Below are 21611 nucleotides of genomic sequence, written 5' to 3'. Positions count from 1 at the left end.
TTGAGTACATTTTACTCATTTTTATTTAGAGTGTACATAATTGATTTTTCAATTCCTACCCTTAATTACGATTTAAAACCAGGTTACAAAATATATTTGATAAACTTGCAGAATTTTTTATTTTGTTAGGACTTCGACGTCGATATTTGCTTGCAGATAAATCTGGTTTCCATGATAGGAAGTTAATTAGATACGATCTCGCTTCCTGCAAATTTCTATAAACTCCATTTCACGCTATCAATAAAAATAAGTGGTGTCAAATAGTAAAATAATTCGGCTCGTTCGGCTAATGTACTCCATGTGATGAACTCAGATAGCGTGAAACGGAGTTTACCAATGGATATCTCCTAGCCTTTGAGCAAACTCAGTTCTGAAAACGTAAACGGAGAACCGAACCCAACCGAAACTTATATTACCGGTCCTGTCTTTCGGTTCTTTAATTTCGATTCCCAGTTCCAAAGCGGTTCTTCCAGGAACCTGACCGTTGAGACCACTATAGTGTCAGTTGAAATATCTAATATGAAATTTGCAATATACATCATCTCCCGGGGCGCACGTTTGGCAGCGATATTTGCATCCGAAGAGGAGAAAACTCACCCTATCTAAACGATAATAATTTTAAACTTTGCTTTTTCTGCATATTTTTCGCTCTTCGGATGTAAATATCTCTCTCAAACTTGAGCATTCGCAGAAAGCGATTTTTAAAAAATATTAATTAAATTTGTGATTTTGATCGATTAATTTCTTGAAAAAATCGTAACAACTTTTTAACAAAATGGTTCATGCATTATTATTTACGTTTCCGGGGAAAATTCACAATTTTTTTTCCGACGTTTCTCGCATAACAATAACCTTAGAGCTTGACAGTTTTCCTTAATTTTTAAATGTGAATTAATTTTTTAGCTTCAGCTCTTAATAAAGATAAAGTTCGTTCAAAATAAATATGTAGTAAAGGTGTTAAAAATTTTTTAAAGGCGAAGAATAAGTTGCTGACTACCATTGACAGCGGTTTAATTATGCATATTTATTATAATGAAAATCAGGTGGAAGTTTCAAAACATTTTTAAATAAAATCAAGGGACCTAACATTCATCCGCCAAATAACGTTTCAGATTTTTTTCCTGCATATTAGTTTTTAAAGAACAGTAAGCAAAATTAGGTTACAAAATACGTTTCTTATTCTTGCACAGACTTTTACTTTCGTAGGACTTCGAGGTCGAAATTTTATTCTAGTTAAATCTGACTTTATTAACAAGTTAGTTAGATCATTTACCTCCTAGATTTCATCCATTTGAATTTGAACCATGGCTGAATACTGAGCAATGCACTAAAGACGGGGGTTCCTTATGGAGCATCAAACTCCAATGGATGAAGAGTAGGTTTTTCTAACAATTGATGTCTCCCAACTTATGCTCTCATTGTCAGACCAGTGACTACTGAAAATTCACAATGTTTGCAAGTTCCCTACCGAGAGATAATTTGATCCGGTAGGGATGGCTTGACAGGTTTCCTTAATTTTTAACTTTCAAACTCTTAATCAAGATTACTAAAGAAAATCGGGTTACAAAATATGTTTCAAATTCGACAACTTTTTAATTTGCTAGTACTTCGACGTCGCTATATTTTTTAGATTAAATTTCTTTTGTCTAGAAGAGTAATCTATATTATAATCTGGAAATGTTTGTCTGCAACGGAAGTGAAAGTAATTTTCCGTAACGGAAGTGAATCTATATTGTAATCTGGAAATGTTTGTCTGCAACGGAAGTGCACGTGGAGAAAGTTAAGTTTCGAATGGCGCGAAAATTCAAATTATTTGAGGATCTTTTTGAATTTTCACTTTAGTGTTCCGTTTGGCGACAAAGACTATCCTTTAATAAATATCTAGAAAAATATAATTTGTAGAATTTCGAGTATCAATCAACTCTCGCCCGGCGGGAGACGGGCTAATACGCTAGTCAGATAATAATGAAAAAATAATAATTTGTAACAATGATTGGATCAATTTCTAGTAGGATGAGTGGTGAGCTGGGCCTGCATCTCAACCACGACAAGTGTGAAGTGGGGATCCTGGGGGCGGAGCGAGACACCGCCATCGACATTCTCCTCCAATTCCAACAAGTTGCCCCCGGAATCCAGCTGATGTCCCCTGAATCCGCGATGCTGCTGGGCGCCCCCCTAACCAACGAAGCTTTGGGAGTGGTCTTGGCCACGAAGACGCAGCAATTGACCACCTTCTCCCATCGACTCCTCAACCTTTCGGCTCATTCGGCCTTCTTCCTCCTGCGGGCGTCGATTTCCATCCCTCGTCTGATTTACTTTCTCCGCTGCGCCCCATCTTGGAGAAAGCTGGACGCCTCGTCCACTACGACGCCACGCTAAAGGACGCCCTGGAAGGGATCCTCAACTGTACCCTCTCGGAGGCTGCATGGATGCAGTCCTCCCTCCCCGTGAAGGAAGGCGGCCTGGGGGTCAGGCACGATGTGGATGTGGCGATACCGTGCTTTTTAGCGTCGGTCCACAGCGTCCTGCCCCACGTAGAACGTCTCCTTCCGGACCACCTCCATGGCACCGACATCGCCATGGCAGAGGGGGTGCAGCGGTGGACCGACCTGGGCCTCACCGACCTCCCACCTGAGACCGTGAGGGGGATCCAGGCAGCTTGGGAACGCCCCATATTGGACAACACTTTGTCCAAACTCGCCGATTTGGCAGTTATCCCGGAGGATACTGCCCGCCTACGCTCCCTCCGTGACAAATTTGCGGGGGTGTGGCTCAACGCCCTCCCCTCTCCACAACTGGGCACTCTTCTCCCAAATGAGACCTTTCGTGTCGCCATCGCACTCCGCCTCGGCTGCGATATCTGCGAGCCCCACAAGTGCCCGTGCGGGGCGCAGGTCACCTCCCGAGGCTACCACGGCCTCTCCTGCCGCCGAAGTAAGGGTCGTTGGCCCCGCCATGAGGCCGCCAACGACGTCATCGCCAGAGCCCTCCGGTCTGCCGAAGTACCCTGCATCAGGGAGCCCGCGGGGTGCTCCACTACGGACGGCAAGCGTCCCGACGGGATGACACTTGTCCCTTGGTCGCGGGGGAGGTCCCTTGTCTGGGACTTCACCTGCGCGGACACATTCGCCCCCAGCTACCTCCCAGACACCGTGCGCCATCAGGGCGCTGCCGCCAGCAAGGCAGAGGACCGCAAGAGGAAGAGGTACGCGTTCCTCATGGACCGATACATCTTTGTTCCCGTTGCCATGGAGACCACAGGAGTATGGGGGCAGGAAGGACTTGCCTTCATCCTCCAAGTTGGTCAGCGGATCGCCGCCACAACTGGGCAGGCCAACGCCGTGAACTTTTTGCGCCAGCGGGTTTCCCTCGCCGCGCAACGTGGGAACGTTGCTTCGATTCTGGGTACTCTTCCTCCAGGAAAGGAACTGGAGGAAGTGTACTATTTGTAGTCCGCTCTCTCTCTCCCATTCTTACGGACTTTTTCTGCGATTTTCTGCGTTTTTTTTTAAGTTTAGGGACTTATTTGTGCGACTGCTGAGTAGTCAGATTTTTCGATACTTTTTGTGATACATATTTTTTTTACACATACTCTGCGATACACCTTATACTAAGATTTAATAAAGAAAACCTACATTTCTAGTAAGATTGATTTCAAAGAGAATCAGATTAAAGGAAATTTCCGGTTGATATTTTTCTTTCGTAATCTCTGCAAACTATGGATGTTTCAGACATATTTTCCCGGGGTTACTTGTAAATGCAAGCGTGAATATATTTATAATACATTAACATCCTTGATCATCATCATGCCTGATGATGATCTGCTATAAGCGATCGAAAGCTCGCAATAATCAATAAAATCAAGTCAAAATGTCCTCAAATAGTACCGTCCAAACCCATTTAAATTAACATCCTTATATAAATGCTGAAGATTTCTACTCAAAACGCAAGAATAGAAATCAAAGCATTCAGATTTTTAACTTAATTTCATTCAAGGTCACAATTCCCTCGGATTTTTGTAATCTCTAAATTCTAGAAGCGATGCTGGTAAACTTGTATCACGTTATAAATGTCCACGATTTATGCAAATATACTTGGTGACAGATACTTGGTGACAATTACAGTACAATTTTGCTATAGGATTAGCTTAGTGTTGTTAAACTCCTATACGTTAAAATTGGTATTTATTAAACTTGGGACAAATTAAAAAACTTGTCTTAAATTGCATAAACTTCATTCTGGTCCAGAAATTTCGTAATCAGAAATTATATAATTTCAAATTATGCAAAAAAATTCGTTTACACAATTTTCGACGAGAAATATAATTTCTGGATTGAGTTTTGAGGAATTAAATAGAAAATTCAGAACAACAGTTTGTGTCGGATGTCGGATTATTGACGGATTTGAACGCCATTTAGACAAATTGTTGCATATTTCCAGCTAGTATTTGTATTTAGGAGGAAAATCTGAGATTTGTAAAAATGGTTACAAGGCTCGATTTTTTTCCTTTTTGTAAAAAAGTCGGTATTTTTTTAATTACAAAAAAAAATGTCATTGCAATTATGACGTCGAGGGGCGAATAACCACAAATGAAGGTAATACCTTGATCTGAATAAGTAAGATTCTTAAAATTATTGAATTTTATTCACTTCACAGTGCACTCGAATTTTTGTAAATTGTGCAAATTTTATAAAATTTCTTTACAAACTTGGGAAATAAATTCCTCGATCGAATTATACATTTTCTTATTAAAAAGCCTCCAAATATTTATCAAAACATTAATATTTTCTAAAATCCTTTAATTTCTAGAAATTATTTATATATTTTTATGGGTTAATTATAAAACAATTGACAAAATATAGACAAGTAATACGTATTTTAAATTTGTGATAATAAATTACCAATTCAATTTCCACCCCTCTTGGTAAAGAATTTTCACCGACAGACAATAGTTTTACGAAATTTTATCTTCTCAGACGAAAGGGTGTTGCCAATTCTAAGAGTTCTGGACGAATTCTCATCTATCTAAATTTTCCAAAAACATTTCTAAAAATTAATAAACAAGGTCCCTAAAAAGGGGAAATCTTAGTGAGGTAGTGCAATCATAACTAATAAATAAAATTAGATTGCAGAAGTTTTGCATCACCGCTCTCGGTTCTATTTTTAACTTGGAGCATTAATCGTTTAAATATAACACTTGCCCCCTCAAAACGTCCGATGATTTTGTCTTAATAGAATATCCAAATTAATATATTGAATTAAAATTATAGATTTGTATCTTTTTTAAACAAATAAGTACGTACATAGTTCAAAATTGTTTAGGCATTATATTTTGTATATCGCAGGTAATTTAAACTACTTTTGATCACTATATAGTAAAAATGTATTCCTTCCTCAATTTATTCAATAAAATTATGAAATTCGTATGCGAAGCAAAATTTATAGTGTATCCAGTTAAAAATGGAACCGAGAGCGGTGATGCAAAACTTCTGCAATCTAATTTTATTTATTAGTTATGATTGCACTACCTCACTAAGATTTCCCCTTTTTAGGGACCTTGTTTATTTATAACTTTTGATTGTCCATGGGATTACTGCATTGCACTACTCCTTTTCATTAGTTTGATCCGGAATAATTTTTTCAAATGCTGGGTTTTTAAAATTGAATAAATCCGTTTATTTCTTAACCAATTTACATCATTTTGGTCGCTAGATTACTAAATACACCTGATCTGGAGGTGCAACACCAACAACAATTTCATGCAGTTTACCAATTGTGTTACAGAAATAACGATTAGTTGTGCTGTTTACAGTTTTGAATGCTTAATTTGTTTTCAATTTATTAGTCTTGCGCCGTTGTCAATGACAATGATTCGTAGCACGCGTAAGAATTTCTGAACTTCAAATTGGAATAACTAAGCCAATTCTTAATGGATTTTGATATATTTATACTTAAAATTTTCAAGTATAAATATATCACGCTCTATATCACGCTCCATATCACGATCTATATCACGCATATATCTGAGACGCAGCTCAGAATGGTGTGTTCTGGTGTACAAATGGCCATTTGTGCACCAGAACACACCATTCTGAGCTGCGTCTTCACAAATTTGAAGCTCTACGAGGGTGCGTTCTGGTGCACAAATCGGGGTGCCACCGCCACCTATGTGCTTTCATCTTCATTTTTTGATGCCAGGAGATGTGGCGATGATGATGATGCGGAGGTGCCTCCCCGAGGTGGGCCAAATGTACACCGAGTTATTTGGTTGGCTCTCCCCGTTCTTCCATAAGCGTCACTCGAATACATAAGATCGATTCTTCTGGTAGAATCTATATTCTGTGACAAATCACATAAAAATGCTCCAATTTTTCAAAACTTATAAAATAATGATTATACAGACTTGTCTAAAACAAAAATTCACTTGTAATGAAAAAAACTGTACATAGTCAGAGAAAAGGATCCATTTTATCTGAAAATCCATTTTTACCTGGTATGAAAATGACGGAAAATGGACATTGTTGGTGATAAAGTTGATCAGATTCATGTCGTGCTTAATTTATGAATGTAGCAGTCGAAGTTATGCAAAAGTCTGTAGGAAAGTGTTGTCTCAAACTGCCTCAAAATCTCCAGTTTTTATTACTCATACTTATGAATGAAAGATTGATAGTCTCCTCAGGATAATATGTTTCCTCTAACAAGCAAAGTTGATCCTCCGACCATGTAGTAAAAAATATTTAAATTTAAATAATTTGCAATTGAAAATGAGTTTGTTAAAGCGTACATAATCCTCAACTTGATTATCGAGTAATACGACAAGATTTATTAAGCATAAAAATATAGATAATAATTAACGTATAATTGTGTAGTAATTAATGTATTAATCATTTTTCGGTAATACATATAATATGTAATAATACGTATGTGTGTATACTTTGTATATCTGTACTTATAGGAGTCCTGAGTCAAAGTGTAAAATGATGATAATTCTTCCCCTCTGAATAAATTTGTATGCTCCATTAAATAAAGTGTCCTTCAACACGAAAACCCCACAATTTGACTCTTACGTGACCTTTTTGACCTTGACGGATGTGACCTACACCTTTGAACTCGTCCTGGACCTGAAGGTCTAGTTTACGTTGAAAGTTACAAGTTACAAGTACGTCTTTTTCATGCTTTAACGGACAGACAGACAGACATAACGATCTTATAAATTGATTTCACACCTTGATATTTTTATGTACATATGCAAAATAGATATTTTACTGGAGGAGGAGGGGCATGACTGGGTAACAGGTTGATTGTTTATGTAGGTAGGCAGCATTATGTAATTCGGTGGGGTAGGTTAGTGGACGTGTCTCATCCTAAAAAAAGATGCGTTAATTTGCATGGGCAGTGAATGTCCAGCTACACAGATTTCTGCTTGAAAATCTAAACCGCCTTGTCTGACATATTACGTATTTCGTCATAGTTTGTGTTTTTGCACAAGTCAAATTGCAAGGTAAGACATTTTCTATCAAAATATTAGACCTTTTGTTAATTTAATATATATTTGAAATAGAAGGAACGGCTCTCCCCAGAGTTTAGCTTGGTTAGTGATTTTAACAGATTATCAAATTCCAAATGATTTAGAAAATTTGAAACAAAATTTATTTTTATTGCAATACTTTTTATTTTAAACCAGGTGAAATACATGCTCTGGTGAAATGGAATATCCTAAATGGGAAAGAAACGTGCAAGAGATTGTAGTAACCAATCCGATTGTAAGTTAAAAAATAAAATGTTACAAACGAATATAAAAGCCAGAGTTGAATCGGGCCATAGATTTTGAAAACCTGATTCGTTTTCCGGGTTAAAAATAAAACCCGTTTTGACCCGATTCGTTTTCCGGGTTAAAAATAAAACCCGTTTTGGCCCGATCCGTTTCTTGAATTTTCAAAAAAATCCCGCTCCGATCCGATCGGATTTGGACACTAAAAGCATGATCCGATTAAAACCGATCGGACCAAAAATAGCCCGAAAAAACCGGCACCTGACTCAACTCTTAATAAAAACTCCATTTCGTCGACCTCTCTCGAATTGACCAAAACACATTAAAACATGACCATTTTTCTAGATTTTGACCTCCATCTTTACCCAGACGTCCACCCCGTTGAAAACTTGTCGACTGGTGTGCAACTTTTGGAACGAAATCGTCCTCTCCCTCTCAAATACTAGACTTGCCTTAAATATAACTGCGTGGGAAACTAATCCATTTTTGAAACAGGGTTTCGGATTAGATGCCCGACTCGCAAAACGAATAAATCTCGAACGGATACCCTTTTTTGGGCTGAAATTGATCCATTTTTGCCACAAATATAGCGATAGGGTGCAAATTTTGGATATATTCTTCCCTTCTGAATCTTGTCTGTCATCGGTGTATCTAATTTTGAAAAATTTCTGTCCAAATTTGAAACAGTTGCGGATTTCTTGTAAATTCAATGAACCAAATCCGGGCCTCCTGTCATCATCAAGTTTCTCGCTGAAACAAAAACTAACCTTGTTCACGCTCAGGTCGAACGCCGTAACGCCGTATCTTGCTTCTTTTGCTCAGAGGATTGTTACCGCCTCTCCAAATTTGAGGGAGGTCACTCTTCCGTGGGGATTATGTCCACAATTTGTCAATTCTCCGAATCTCGAATCTCTAACCATCGCTCTGGATGGGATCAAACCCAGCGATCTTGCCCACGCGAATGACAAGTTTGCCGATCTCTCCCGCATGCTAAATCAAGTAGGTGACCAGCTGGTCAAGTTATGCTTTCAGAACGTGAGCAGCGTCGGAGTAACTGATTTAGACGAAGATTTTGATGATTTCGAAAGCAGAATTAAATTCCAATTGCCGAGTAAAATGCCCAAATTACGAACCTTTCGCAATGAGATGATGGAAATTTGTGAGTGTGACGACCTCTTCCAAGACATTGAAAGACTTGAAACGTTAGAGATTGGGAACGCCTCAGAAAACTCGAAATGTGTCGAGCAAGTTTTGCAAAATATTTGCAAATCGAACAAGATTTTGGCAAGGTTGAAAAACTTGGAGGTCATCGGAATGCATGATCATGTCCTGTTTGCCGAATTGACGACGGTTTTTCCCAATTTGGAGAGGTTGAAAGTGGACACGTTCGCCATGGCGGACGACGAGGAGAATGAGATGCATTTGGACGTCGTGCTGGAAGCGTGTGGGGATTGGAAACAGTTGAAACATTTGGATTTGGCGCTCCCAACGCGGATAGAACGAATTATGGATTTCTTCCAGACTCTTTGGGATAACGAAGAATTGTTTCAGCGTGAGTGGCAGCTTCGTAAATTGGCGATTTGCATCATTTTGCATCAGAAGGGGGCAAAATACTTTGTCAAAATGCGTAATTAAAATGTAAATTTCTTCGAAGGATCTGTATTTTCCTATAACTGCTTATTCTCGATTTCCGTCCTTCGGTGGCTATCAGAACCCCAGAAATTCTAGTCCTGACAGGAACGAAGTTCAAAATACTGCATTTTGACAAAGTAGTTTTAGCCACCTCTGATTAATTTACATATGTATTTAATTATTTTTTTAATCCTCATTTAACCCTAAAAATTGAATTTAACCCGTACAGATATTTTCATTTCTTTCTAAATCGTAGGCCTCAGAAGTTTCACGCTTGAGATCGATTTCAGCGACGAGATTTACGACTTATCCGAGGACGAGATGGATCTGTTTAAGGATGTACTTTTGGCGACGAAACGAATGGACCGGGTCAAAATAAAAAATCTTCACGTAAGTCGGATTATTAACGAGCGGAACCAAGTGACGGGTAGTTATCGCGACCGATTTGTCTGTCCGTCAGTACGATTACTCTTTTTAGTCTGCTATCAGATATTATCAAAGCAAGAAAGAGTTCGTTAACTGACCTTGTAGGTAAGAAGGTCACGACGCCACGGTAATGAGGCCAAAAGCGTCCATTTTTTGTTTGGACAGTTTTAGACTTTATTTAAGACGGGGATTCAAGAAATCATAATCATTTCGGCGTTCGACTACCCCGTGGAGGTGTAAACGAGATCAAAGGTTATAAAACGTTGAAGCGCCAAAAACGTCGAATTTTACAAGCAAATAATGAACCTCGAGTACACATTTCAATGCACTCCGTTATATTTCACTGATTATTATTCAATACTGCATCACCAAATTTTTTGTTACACAGTTTACCAAAAAATCGAAGGAAGAGATACTAACTTTCATGAAGTTAAATAAAATGTCAGTATCCAAGTTTTCCGTGGTAGGATGGCGTGACGACGACAACGCGGATGAAGACCACGATTAGTTATCCCTTCGCACCTTAACATACATTTACTTGTTATGACAATTCCTCTAACGATCAGACCTTTTTTATGGTTAATATTGTATGGTCATAAAATAAAATACATTATTAAAATTCATGTCGTAATTTATGTACACAAGTACCAGTCGCAGTTATACATGTAAAACTCGGTAGGATAGTGTCGTCTCAAGTTGCCTCCAGTTTTGCTGCAATTAATTCGTGCACTAGAAATTACACATTTCTCAACTTGCCTCCAACTCTCCCATTTTTATTACTGCTTATGCATGAAACTAGAAATTGTGGTAAATTTCTCAACTTGCCTCAGACCACGTTAAAAAATATATCATTTTTATTACTAATTGTAAGTACTTATATATGGAAGATGGTTGATGCCCGCTGATAATATGTTTCCTCCAAGCAAAGCATGCAAAGTTAATTCGTATAGTAAAAAATCTTTAATATCAAATAATTTGCAATTGTAAGTGAGCTTAGTTTTCGGATGTATGTGCATATGTACATAATTTGCAATTTGATTATGAAGAAATATGACCATCATAAAAATATGAATGATAATTAATGCACTTAAGTACTAATTATTTTCCGGTAATACGCATAATATGTTTATAAATACATATGTACCTAGAACTTTATTGTTTCAATAAGTTTCCTGATATTTATGAATTTTATGTTAAAAGCGTAGCAATAAATTTAACTTGAGAAGAATTTTACCGATTTGACAAAATCGCGAATCGTTGAGCAGTACTTGACGCCGGTAAGAATTTCTTTTCCAAATTTGTACTATAAAAATAAGGTCCAGGTTAGTGGTCTCAACGGTGCGGTTCGGTTCGGTTCTTGGAAGAACCGGTTTAGAACCGAGAACCAGAATTGAAGAACCGAAACAGAACCGAACTTTTTTTAGTTGGAACCGAACCGGAACCGGACCAAACCGTGACCGAACCGGCGGTTCGGATCAAACCGGTAGTGTTATTAATATGCAATAAACAACAAACAATGCTAATTGACGTGTTTCTGATGAAATTTCACATATAAGCCAATAACTTATCTGTATTTAAACAAGCAAATTCTAATACATGTCAACAGCAAAACCACTTATGTATATATTATTGAAGTTAGAAAACAATTCCAAGTTTGGGGTGCAACCAAGTCAAAATTTCATTTTGGAAACATTGGGGGTGTGACCAAGTAAAAATTTCATTTTGGAAACATTGGGGGTGTAACCAAGTCAAAATTTCATTTTGGAAACATTTGGGGTGTGACCAAGTCAAAATTTCATTTTGGAAACTTTGGGGTGTGACCAAGTAAAGATTCCATTTTAGAAACTTTTGGGGGTAAAAATTTCGTTTAGGAAACTTTGGGGGTGAAAATTTCATTTTGGAAACTTTGGAGGTGTCATCAAGTCAAAATTTGGTTTTGGAAACATTGGGGATGTAACCAGGTCAAAATTTCGTTTTGGAAACATTGGGGGTGTGACAAAATAAAAGTTTCATTTTGGGAACTTTGGGCGTGTCATCAAGTCAAAATTTGGTTTTGGAAACATTGGGGGTGTGACCAAGTCAAAGTTTCATTTCGGGAACTTTGGGGGTGTGGCCATGTCAAAATTTCATTTTGGAAACTATGTGTATTTCGGGAAATTCGTAAAACTTTTTCGAAAATATGATTAACTTCGCTAATGTATTTATGTATGAAGTTCGGTTCAACCCGAACCGGCCGGTTCGGTTCGGTTCTCAAAGACTTGGAACCGGAACCGAACCGGTAATAAAAGTTTCGGTTCGGTTCGGTTCTCCGTATAAACCGGAACCGAACCGAGCCATCGGTTCCGGTTCGGTTCTATGAGAACCGAGAACCGTTGAGACCACTAGTCCAGGTGAGCAAACATCGCACACCAAAAACCTGTTATTAATAGTATTAATTGATTGATCCGTGTTGATAGTTAACTTAGGACTCGATAACTCATCCTCAAAAATCGACAAAATCCACACATTTTTAATCATTTCTTGGGAATTTATTTAAAAATTATTGTAAGCACGGCAAATTTGTAGAGCAGGTCGGTTCCAATTAGCAAATATATATACACTCCAGATTTTTAAAGTTTTTGAAAGGAGATTTCAAGCTTAAGCCTTCAAAAAAATGAGACTAATTGAAACTATGGCTTAAAAAACTCACCCCCATTCTATTAATTAAGAAATTTGTCGGACCAGAATTTAAAATAAATTTCCGAAGCCGATAAATGACCGAATCCTACGTTAACCCAATTAAGTCCCCATCCAAATACTTCCTATTTTAGTAGATGCATACATGCGTATTTTATCTAATTTTAAGGCTGCTTTTACAGTAAAAATTTGTGTTTAATTGTACAATAATAAATGAAATTTTTTGTGCAGAATTCAATTTTTCACGAGATAATTAAATTCAACTAAATTTAAATATATAGGTTTCCATTTCCTGTGGAACATGTCTCATTAATAAAAAATGGAACTGAAAGAAGCACTATTGAATTTTAATTTTGTCTGATTTGATCAATTATGAATTGATTAATATTGATTTTAATTTGACTACCTAAAATTTATTTTTTGATTCCAACCATGAGTTTTTCTTGGGATATCGACTTAATTATAGTCATGATGCCAATCAATGTTTCTTGTAAGTTAAAGTCAAGGACGAGTTCAATCACAGCAAAAATTTCGTGAGAATCTATGAGAACTCATGAATGATACTGATGATAAGCATAATTTTGACCAAACATGACATCATGACATTTTTAACATCTCATGCTTATTGGAAGTTACGTAAATATTTTGATACGATGCAAAGCTTATCACTTACAAGCCGTAGCTTATGAAGTACACTAAGTAGATAATATCCACACTGCACTGAATTGGCTTTTATTTCAGAAAATCAGAAAATATATCAGAAAATCTTATGAGACTTAATTTCCAGACAGGAGAAATTTTCTCCAGCCAGAGCTAAACCTCCGTAAACTTAATTCACACGTGGTAGACACGTGCATTGCCAAATTATGTATGTAAATTAATGATATGTTAAATACTCCATTAATTAAATTAAAAATCTAGAACAGCATGAAATTTATTTATTTATTTGTAAAATCTGAATCGCTGTTAAAATTAACCAAACTTTTTATAACCAGCGGTATGTAAATTATGTACTTATTTAGCACGTGGTAGCCACATGTATTTATTACCAAATTATGCAAATTAGTAGAGTACCAATTAATCCTTACATATAATAAAAATCTAACATTTCTTATTTCCTGTCCAAACCTTAAATTCCACACTTGCACTCCTTCACCTGTTGAATCGCCGTGTTCGTCGAGACCAAACTGGTCACCTGTAACTTGGCCGGTTTCAAATAGCGGAGCGTCCTCGTCTTCTCGTCAAAAGTGTAATTAAATCCGGAGAATTTCATCAAGTCGAGAAAAACGGTGGCGTTGGTGGCCTGAGAGAAAATCGTGGCGTCACTCTGGATCACTGTGACGACCAAGGCGTCATCCTCCTCATCCACACCGATGAAGGTCTCATTATTTTTGGCGGCGTTCCGCAGGACCTTTATTTCCTGACCGAGAACGAGCTCCACAGCGAGGTTGACGTGCCACGGGTTGTTCTTGAAAATGGCGGATGTCGCCGAGATGTTGACGCAGGAATGGTTGCCAACCTGGATGGTCGTGGTGTGCTTAATGGAAGAGGTTTCGTCTTGCATGAAAACTTTTTCAGAGTGGGATTCCCTCTGGGAGAAGGTATCTTGCTGCCAGGATTTGGTTATTTCCGTCTCTGGGGAAGTGGTGGTAAAATGTTAGTTAAGAGACAATTCACGACAGCCTTCGTAATCTCGTAAACTTTTGACGAAACTTGGGAACATCTCGAAGGAAATTTTTGCTTACGAAGTTACAAAAACTTAGGAAGATAAAAGGCATGTTTTTTGGTTGGTAAGCTGATCTTCGTAAGTTTACGTGATTACGGAGTTACAAAGGTTGACGTGAATTTATTCTTTTTGTAACCTCGTACCTCGGTAACTAAATAAGTTTTTCATGAATTGCAAAAATTCTTGGGTAATTTTCTCTTCGAGGGAAAGCGGACAAAAATATATGTAAACGGAAGTTAACGTTGAATACATAGACACATTTCATTCAAAGCATTTCACGCAGCTCTTTGTAACTTTGCGGACACAGTATAAATTCCGTCCTACAAATATTTGCACTGCATGCAGATCTTACAAACGACAGAAATCAAGCTTCAAAACATTGAGGGGATTTTATAAAAAATTATGAAGCAACTCAAATCAGGTCAGATTTGTGTTAAAACCAACAAAAAATATACCTAGATCGTTTTTTGTAATAAAGAAACATTTTCAGAAAACATTCAAATGAATTTCAAATGAAAAGCTGAACCGTTTTTACGCCAATTTTTATATTCCAAAATAAATTAAATAGAAAAATTCTAAAAGATAGAATGTGATCCGTTTTTAATTTTTTTTCGAAATTTTTGAATTACTGCACAATTATACAGATCTGTTAACCGAGGCAATTGACGCAAGTCTTGATAACCTTGTAAAACCCCTAAATCATACAAACTTTGTAAACTTGCTAAGATCAAGGCGTCCTTGTATTTTGCAAAAGTGTGTAAAATAATTTTACACAAAGCACTTATTTTACAAAGTTACAAATGACTGCATGAATAACCTCAGTACCAATTTATACCCCTTAATTTTCCAACATTACAAAGAAATACGTAAACAAATGTCAAATCCACAAAAAAAGCTTCCTCACCCGCTTTAAACAACCCGAGCACCTTGACCCCAACCTTCCCCCCGAAAAACGTCCTCTCCCCGACCTCCTCCCCCACAACGAAGGTATCCTGCACCTCCAACCTGGACGTGATACTGGTCTCCGACTTGACCTCAATTTCCTGTTCGACCCACCCACTCCCACAATTCTTAATCTGCGTCGTCCTCACCTTCACGGCGTCGGGAGGGGACAAAGAGGTCGCGAAATGGTCCCTGAGGTCCCTCGGGATGTCCACAATCCCCACGATTTTTTCCCCAATGTGCAACCCCCGTGAGGATAAGGCGTCTAAAAAAGAGGCGAATTTGAACTTGTGTTTCTCCTCGAGGATTCCGGTAAAAGCGTGACAATCCAGACCACCCGGACCGATCTGTTCGACGTAGATGTACCCGTCCCCGGTGGAATTTCGACCGCGACAAATTTCTGGGCGTAGGGTGAACACGTCGGGCGTGCCGGGGAGAGGGTGCAGTTTAACGAAGCGGTGAACCCGTGTCATGGCCGTGTTCACGGGGGGTCAAAGTTGACGAGTTTGTAGACATTGCTCGTGGCGGACTGGAGGATAGTGGAGGAAATAAATGTGTTAAGGTTGTATCCAAACGTATTCAAGGGCGACACACCCGGTGTAAACGCAGATTTTCGAAAAAGAACGGTATCTGCTATGGTTATCGTTTTGGGTGGAATTTTCTCCCTTTTTCATTTATTCCCCAGGAAAATTAAGGGCTTTTTTTGGGTGGTGAATAATTACCAATTTCTGAAGAGTTTCCAAGCAATATATGCTGGTTGTGATGCAAGTATTTCAGTGTTGTTATGCACGAGATATGCAGAAAAATTGTACACCCACACTGACTGACCCCCACTGGTTTTGATCTCTCTTAAATCGACTCCGATGGAACTAAAACTTGGTAGAGAGGTCCCTTGAGGTATTGTGACCTCAGGCAATCTATACATGCATGTTTATGTAACTATATGTATGCATCTTCATATGTACGTATGTACCTACATATGTATGTATCTATATATGTAAGCATCTGCATATATATGTATCTATATAAGTATGCATCTACATATGTATGTATCTATATATGTAAGCATCTACATATGCATGTATTTGTAAATATGTACATGTTAATATTTATGGCCCTATAAATAATGCTTCCTAAGGATGAGGAAAGGTTGAGTGGCTCCTTAATTTATATAAACAATGAAAACTTAGGGATCCCTCAACCTCAACCTCACCTTGACCTTAAGTGACCCTTAACCTCAACCTCACCTCAACTTCTCCATATAAACAATGAAAACTTAAGGTTGACCTAATCCTCAAAACTTGAGTTTTTCACTCAATTCTCAAGGTACCTCATGTACCTTCCTTAACGGCCACTTACATACAATTTTAGCGTTGTTTTTGTGGTTAAAGCAGTATTATTAGCCGAAAAATCACTTTTATGGTTTGTAAATTTTAATTATCGTCCGGAATGACAAATTCGGGTCGCAAAATGCCTCTGACCAGACTTCGAGATATGCACAATCCTCTCGAGTAGTACAATGCTGTCAAGCTAAAAACACGGTATCATATGTACACGGAAATAGCTATTTTTAACGGACCTCATCAGTCCAGACTTATCTTTCCGATAAGTCCAGAGGTGAGTACATTCCACCCATGATCGCCTCCGAACTCCGGTAGCATTTTACGCGCCGCCGATAAATCTGATTTCTAATTTTAACATTGGGACGCCGCGTCGCACCACGCCGCCATACGCCGATAGAATTTTACGCGCCGCCGCCGCTGATAAAGCTAATTCCCTATTCCTTCAACATTGAGGCGCCGCGCCGAGCCGAAAAATCTCCAAACTTGGCGCCGCCCCCTCCAAGTTGGTCGGCGTTGACCTCTGTAGTAATTTTGTTTCTAACGTAGTAAACGGTGTGAGTTTTGTCCCGATGGACAAATTTTTATTGGTTGTGACACTTTCACAATCACTGTGTGACATGTTAATTGTTCTCGAAATTATTAAAAACTTGTTCAAAAATACTTTACAGTGAGCTAAAACGAAAATAAGTTCGAAACAAATTGGGAACTGTGTTATTGGGCAAAAAAACTGAGCGGAAATAATAGCGGCTGAGTTGAGTGGAGGTCAAGGTTCTCCTCAATTGAAGAAGGGTACTTTGTAACTTAATTAATATTTTCATACATCTATAATCAAGTTTGGAACCACAGAGGTTACGGGTGTGTTACAAAACAGTTTTATTGTGACAAAATCGCAAAACAGCATTTTACAAAAATCGGAAACAGTACACAGAGAAATGCAACAGAATTGACGAGCCAAAAAAACAGGTTTAATACAAATAACTGCAGAATGTGTAATTCAGAATATCCGGCAATAACTTTTAAAGATCTAACAATTCCTCGAAATCCGAGAACTCCTCTTCATCGGAAGAATCTTCCACCAATTCGACGATATCCTCTACTAAGGCACCTTGAGAAGGACCAGGTTGGGATGAGGACGGAACTTGTTGGTTTCTAGTGGCGTCAATGTATTCTTCTAAGTCCAACTGTCTTCTGTGAGTTGGCGGAACAAACCGATTCAGAGACAAGTAACGAAGAACCTGAAGCCACGTTATGCTAAAGCTGATAATAAGCAAGTTTTAAATTATGGTGAATTAATTACCGCAGCTACATGTCCACAACACCCAAGGGTTCTTGCTCCATTCTTGCAGAGACAGTACCAGCCTATGACTGCTTCCGGTCCGCGTCCCCATGGGGTGAATTTAATCCATAAGGTGTGATGAGTACGCTTGTTGAATCTAGATTGCAACTTCGCTCGAATCAAATCCTTCATTTCTTCATGGAACAAAAATTCATAACCGGATCCAGATGGTGCATGTTGAATGTTGTACAGGGCTCCAATCTTTATTTGATAAGGGCCCAGAGTAATAATTTTTAATTCTTCCATTGACAGTTGAGGGAACTCGAGTACACAATCCTCATCCGCATTCTTCCATAGAACACTCTTCCTCTGTAAATTATTCTCTTCTACTAACGTTTGGACAGCATTTTCTGCTTCAAGTCGGGAGCATTGTCACAAGCCTAGAACGATTAGCCTCAGAAGTCGTGAATTGAGATTGGTGTTTCTTTATCAATTCTGGCATATAGGCAGAAAGTCCTTGGCTTTCCGCCTCTTCAATGGCGTCTCGAAAACCACGATCTAAGATTAAGACATCTCCATCTTCTAATATTACCATGATGGACTCATGTTCTTCCAACATTTTCTTCAAAATATTCGCGTCATTGTTTCCACAATCTCCATAGAACAGTCCTGTGGCTTCAACTATGTATCCGTCTGGACAAACAACCATCATCGGCTTTTAAAGATTCCTCTTCTTGTAACTTGAGTAGCTTCTACGTTGGAGTTTGAAGTCTGAGGCTTTCTGTGTGAAAAGGTATGTACCGTCGAGAATAAGGATCAAGGATTCGGGCGGTACTCCTAGTATTTCTGTGTAGAATTTTCTCATGTGCTTCTCATGGAGGTCTTCTCTTGTAATGTGGTTGTACCCGCTGTGAAGTGGAACAAAGGTGGAGAGAAGGGCGTCAAGGACAGCTGAGATGCTTTCGGATACAGTGGACTGATTCTTAATACCAAATAAGAATGCAAGAACTCTCTGAGAAATGTTGAGTCGAAGTTTCATAAGAAATATGGCCAATGCACTACGAATAGTACGATTTGGACTATTCCTTAAGGGACCTTCGCAATGTTTGAGTAGGACTTCAAAACTGGCTATCGATACTCCTAGCAACATCTCGTAATCCGAGTTGGTGAGTGACGAATTTTTGGAGAAATCAATGGGCAATTTTTTCTCTGTTGCAAGTTGTCTTAAGGTAGTCAACCATTTCGCCACTTGCTTTCCTGTAAGCGTCGAATAAGGCTTTTCAACTTCAATTGCATCCATGTCCTCCGGTTTCAATATTTCATCCTCCAGATGGTCTTTGCAGCATCTATTGTTTTCAGGAATTAGGATTCCTCGTCTCAAGAAGACTTCAATAATGGCTCGGCGCTTGATACGGGTCCGAACTGATGTCTTGCAAATAAGGCACCTATTCTCGTTGGACGTAGCTGATGGAATACCCGGCACCTCTACAACTGGATCGTGATGTTGGATTTGGGGCGCATCTTGCTCAAAAGAATCATCTGGGACCTGTGCATCGATGACCATAGCTTGACTTAACTCTTCATCATGTGGCACCTCATGATCGCTACTGGTATTCGTCATGTCTTCATCGTTCTGGTCTTGCAAATCCTCCTCCACATGACGTCTTGATTGAAGATTACGAGATCTGGAAGTCTGTACTTGGTTCAGACGTACCTGCAGGTCTACATTTGATCCTCGTCTCACTCTGCCCCTGATGAAACCATGGCATCCACTACAGATGAGATGATCGAGTCTTGCAGTTTTTCCGACTTTTAGCATGGCATTTGGTAGTACTGTCCACATTTGTTGCCCTGATATTGGACGCATGCTTCTCCGGACACTTGTGTGTGAGTCACAAACTGCACATGTAAACTTCACCATGTTGGTTGATCAATGAGCTGGACACCTGTTCAATTATCAATTAATAAACCAACATGCATTAAATAATGTAGCATTATTTTTTATTTTTAGCATTTGAAATAGTTTGGTAGAAAGTGTATTGCATTTCATCATAGTCATACATATAAACTCATATTAACAGCATTGTAAGAACATTGGCATAATTACCTCAAACTATCACTGCACCTCCTTCACACAGTCCGAAGTCCACCGGCACCACGACTTTCTCCGTTAATGTCTGCGAGACAAACAGAGAAATGTAATTGTTGTACTCAATACAACATCAAAAAGTAGCCAGCTCCTCCCCACCTACTCCTCAGATCATGACAATGCACAGAAAGGGAGAAAGCTGGCAGAAAAAAAACTGTGCATTGCGGTTTACTTTCACGTCAATAAAGAGATTTCTCCCCTGATTGACGCTCACTTCGGCCCAGAGTAGGATTTTTCCCTTTCCCAACCCATCAAAATATCAAAACCACCACTTACCGTGTTTGAAGTTCATAAAATAGGCTCCAAATCCAGGTTAGAATGGTGAAAACTGCTCCAAATCCAGGCTAAGATGATGAAATCCACGACCAGATAAGGTTGCAAGAGTGAACTCGAAGAGATGGGGGTTATTTTTATTTATTTCCACTTTTTGGTCCCCATTGTTTTTACATGTCATCATTTTGATGACATGGTTACCTTATTTTAGCAGTTTTAATTTAAATGATGACGATTTTCATGTTTTTTTTTGTATTTATGCATGTTGCACCCGAACCAGGCATGCCTCTTTCACCAAACTTTGCTAAAACATGCTTACTTATATAATAAGTAAGTGTGCAAAGTTTGAAGAAAATCGTTGGAGGTCTTCCACGACTTTGTCCTATCATGATTTTAGCACATGTATTTCTCCCATTTAAATGCATGTAAAAAACCCCCACCACTAAAATAATTAGTACGGGAGTTTAAGGCATGCCTCTTTCATGAAATTCACGGAGATGACACTTCGATACTTGTATCACAACATATAAAAAAATTAGCAAAATCGTTGGAGGTCTTCATTATTTTTATGACCCACCCAAAAAGATGGGCTAAACCCGATTTAATCCTTTATATATTCTATATTGTAGCACGCATCATGGGGATCGAATTTTGTATTCGTCATTTTTCGAAATTTTGACCTTAACTTAACCCCAGTTATCGACGACCATAGGTTGAAAATCCATTAGCTAATGACCCCTTGTAAGTACTGCACATCAATGGAAAGCTCTTCGATAACTGGAGATAAGGTCGAAATTTCGAAAAATGTCAAATACAACAGATGATAAGAGCTACAATATACACAAATTATTTGGAAAATCTATTATCTATTACACTGCCAGTGTCGCCCTTATGTTGGGATATATCATGAACATAATATTGCTTTGTTACCTTGCTGGAGGGGACAAGTTCCCAATAGGCGGAGGGTGAGAGGAGGTTAAGGTGTGACGAGATGGAGGAAAGAAAGGGCAGATTCGTGGCGAGGTTGGTAACCGTGTAGGGCGTCCTGATTCGGAGGGAGGTGGGCTGACCGTGTCCCGAGAGGACAATGGTGGCTGGGTCGATGGGGTTGGAGAGGGGACAGGTGGGGGGTGGTGGTGGTGAGGGTAGTGGGAGAGGTGCTGGTGGAAGGGTGGCGGAGGTCAGGGTGGTTATACAGGTCAAGAGGATGTAGATCGAAGGAGTCATTGTGCAATTTTGCAAAACTTTTGAAAGTGTGCAATTTTTGTGGGCAGAAATATTTTAGAATTTAGTACGTATGTATGTAGATATTTTTGGACTTGTGGGAATTCAAAGTTTGCAATTTTTGTGGGCAGTAGGTGATGTGTAAATGTGCAAAATTTCGCAAAATTTTTGAA

At 38.7% G+C, this 21611-nt stretch overlaps 2 protein-coding genes across 2 annotated transcripts; one reads left to right on the top strand and one right to left on the bottom strand.

Annotated features, from left to right (window-relative positions):
- The first annotated feature begins 9055 nt into the window (after positions 1–9055).
- LOC118437651 lies at positions 9056–10006 on the top strand. Its single transcript, XM_035856842.1, has 2 exons — positions 9056–9323; positions 9660–10006. Exons 1-2 carry the CDS (start codon positions 9086–9088, stop codon positions 9920–9922), a joined length of 501 nt encoding a protein of 166 aa, XP_035712735.1. The 5' UTR covers positions 9056–9085; the 3' UTR covers positions 9923–10006.
- Positions 10007–13493: 3487 nt separating this feature from the next.
- Positions 13494–21501, bottom strand: LOC110856400. The gene is made up of 3 exons (XM_022104887.2): positions 21145–21501; positions 15136–15702; positions 13494–14140 (listed from the first exon to the last, which is right to left on the bottom strand). Exons 2-3 carry the CDS (start codon positions 15644–15646, stop codon positions 13635–13637), a joined length of 1017 nt encoding a protein of 338 aa, XP_021960579.1. The 5' UTR covers positions 15647–15702; positions 21145–21501; the 3' UTR covers positions 13494–13634.
- Positions 21502–21611: the final 110 nt, after the last annotated feature.

The sequence above is a fragment of the Folsomia candida genome, unplaced genomic scaffold, assembly GCF_002217175.1.
Source record: "Folsomia candida strain VU population unplaced genomic scaffold, ASM221717v1 Fcan01_Sc015, whole genome shotgun sequence".
Classification (NCBI taxonomy): domain Eukaryota; kingdom Metazoa; phylum Arthropoda; class Collembola; order Entomobryomorpha; family Isotomidae; genus Folsomia; species Folsomia candida.
The sequence above is the reverse complement of the archived record's forward strand: the minus strand, read 5'-3'. Positions and strand labels throughout refer to the sequence as shown.

Bases quoted from the DNA above. Each gene is read 5' to 3' on its own strand.
- LOC118437651 (XM_035856842.1), top strand. From the start codon at position 9,086: ATGCATGATCATGTCCTGTTTGCCGAATTGACGACGGTTTTTCCCAAT. The intron at 9,324-9,659 runs GTGAGTGGCAGC...TCTAAATCGTAG, and splicing joins TAACGAAGAATTGTTTCAGC to GCCTCAGAAGTTTCACGCTT.
- LOC110856400 (XM_022104887.2), bottom strand. From the start codon at position 15,646: ATGACACGGGTTCACCGCTTCGTTAAACTGCACCCTCTCCCCGGCACG. The intron at 14,141-15,135 runs GTGAGGAAGCTT...CCACTTCCCCAG, and splicing joins GCTCGGGTTGTTTAAAGCGG to AGACGGAAATAACCAAATCC.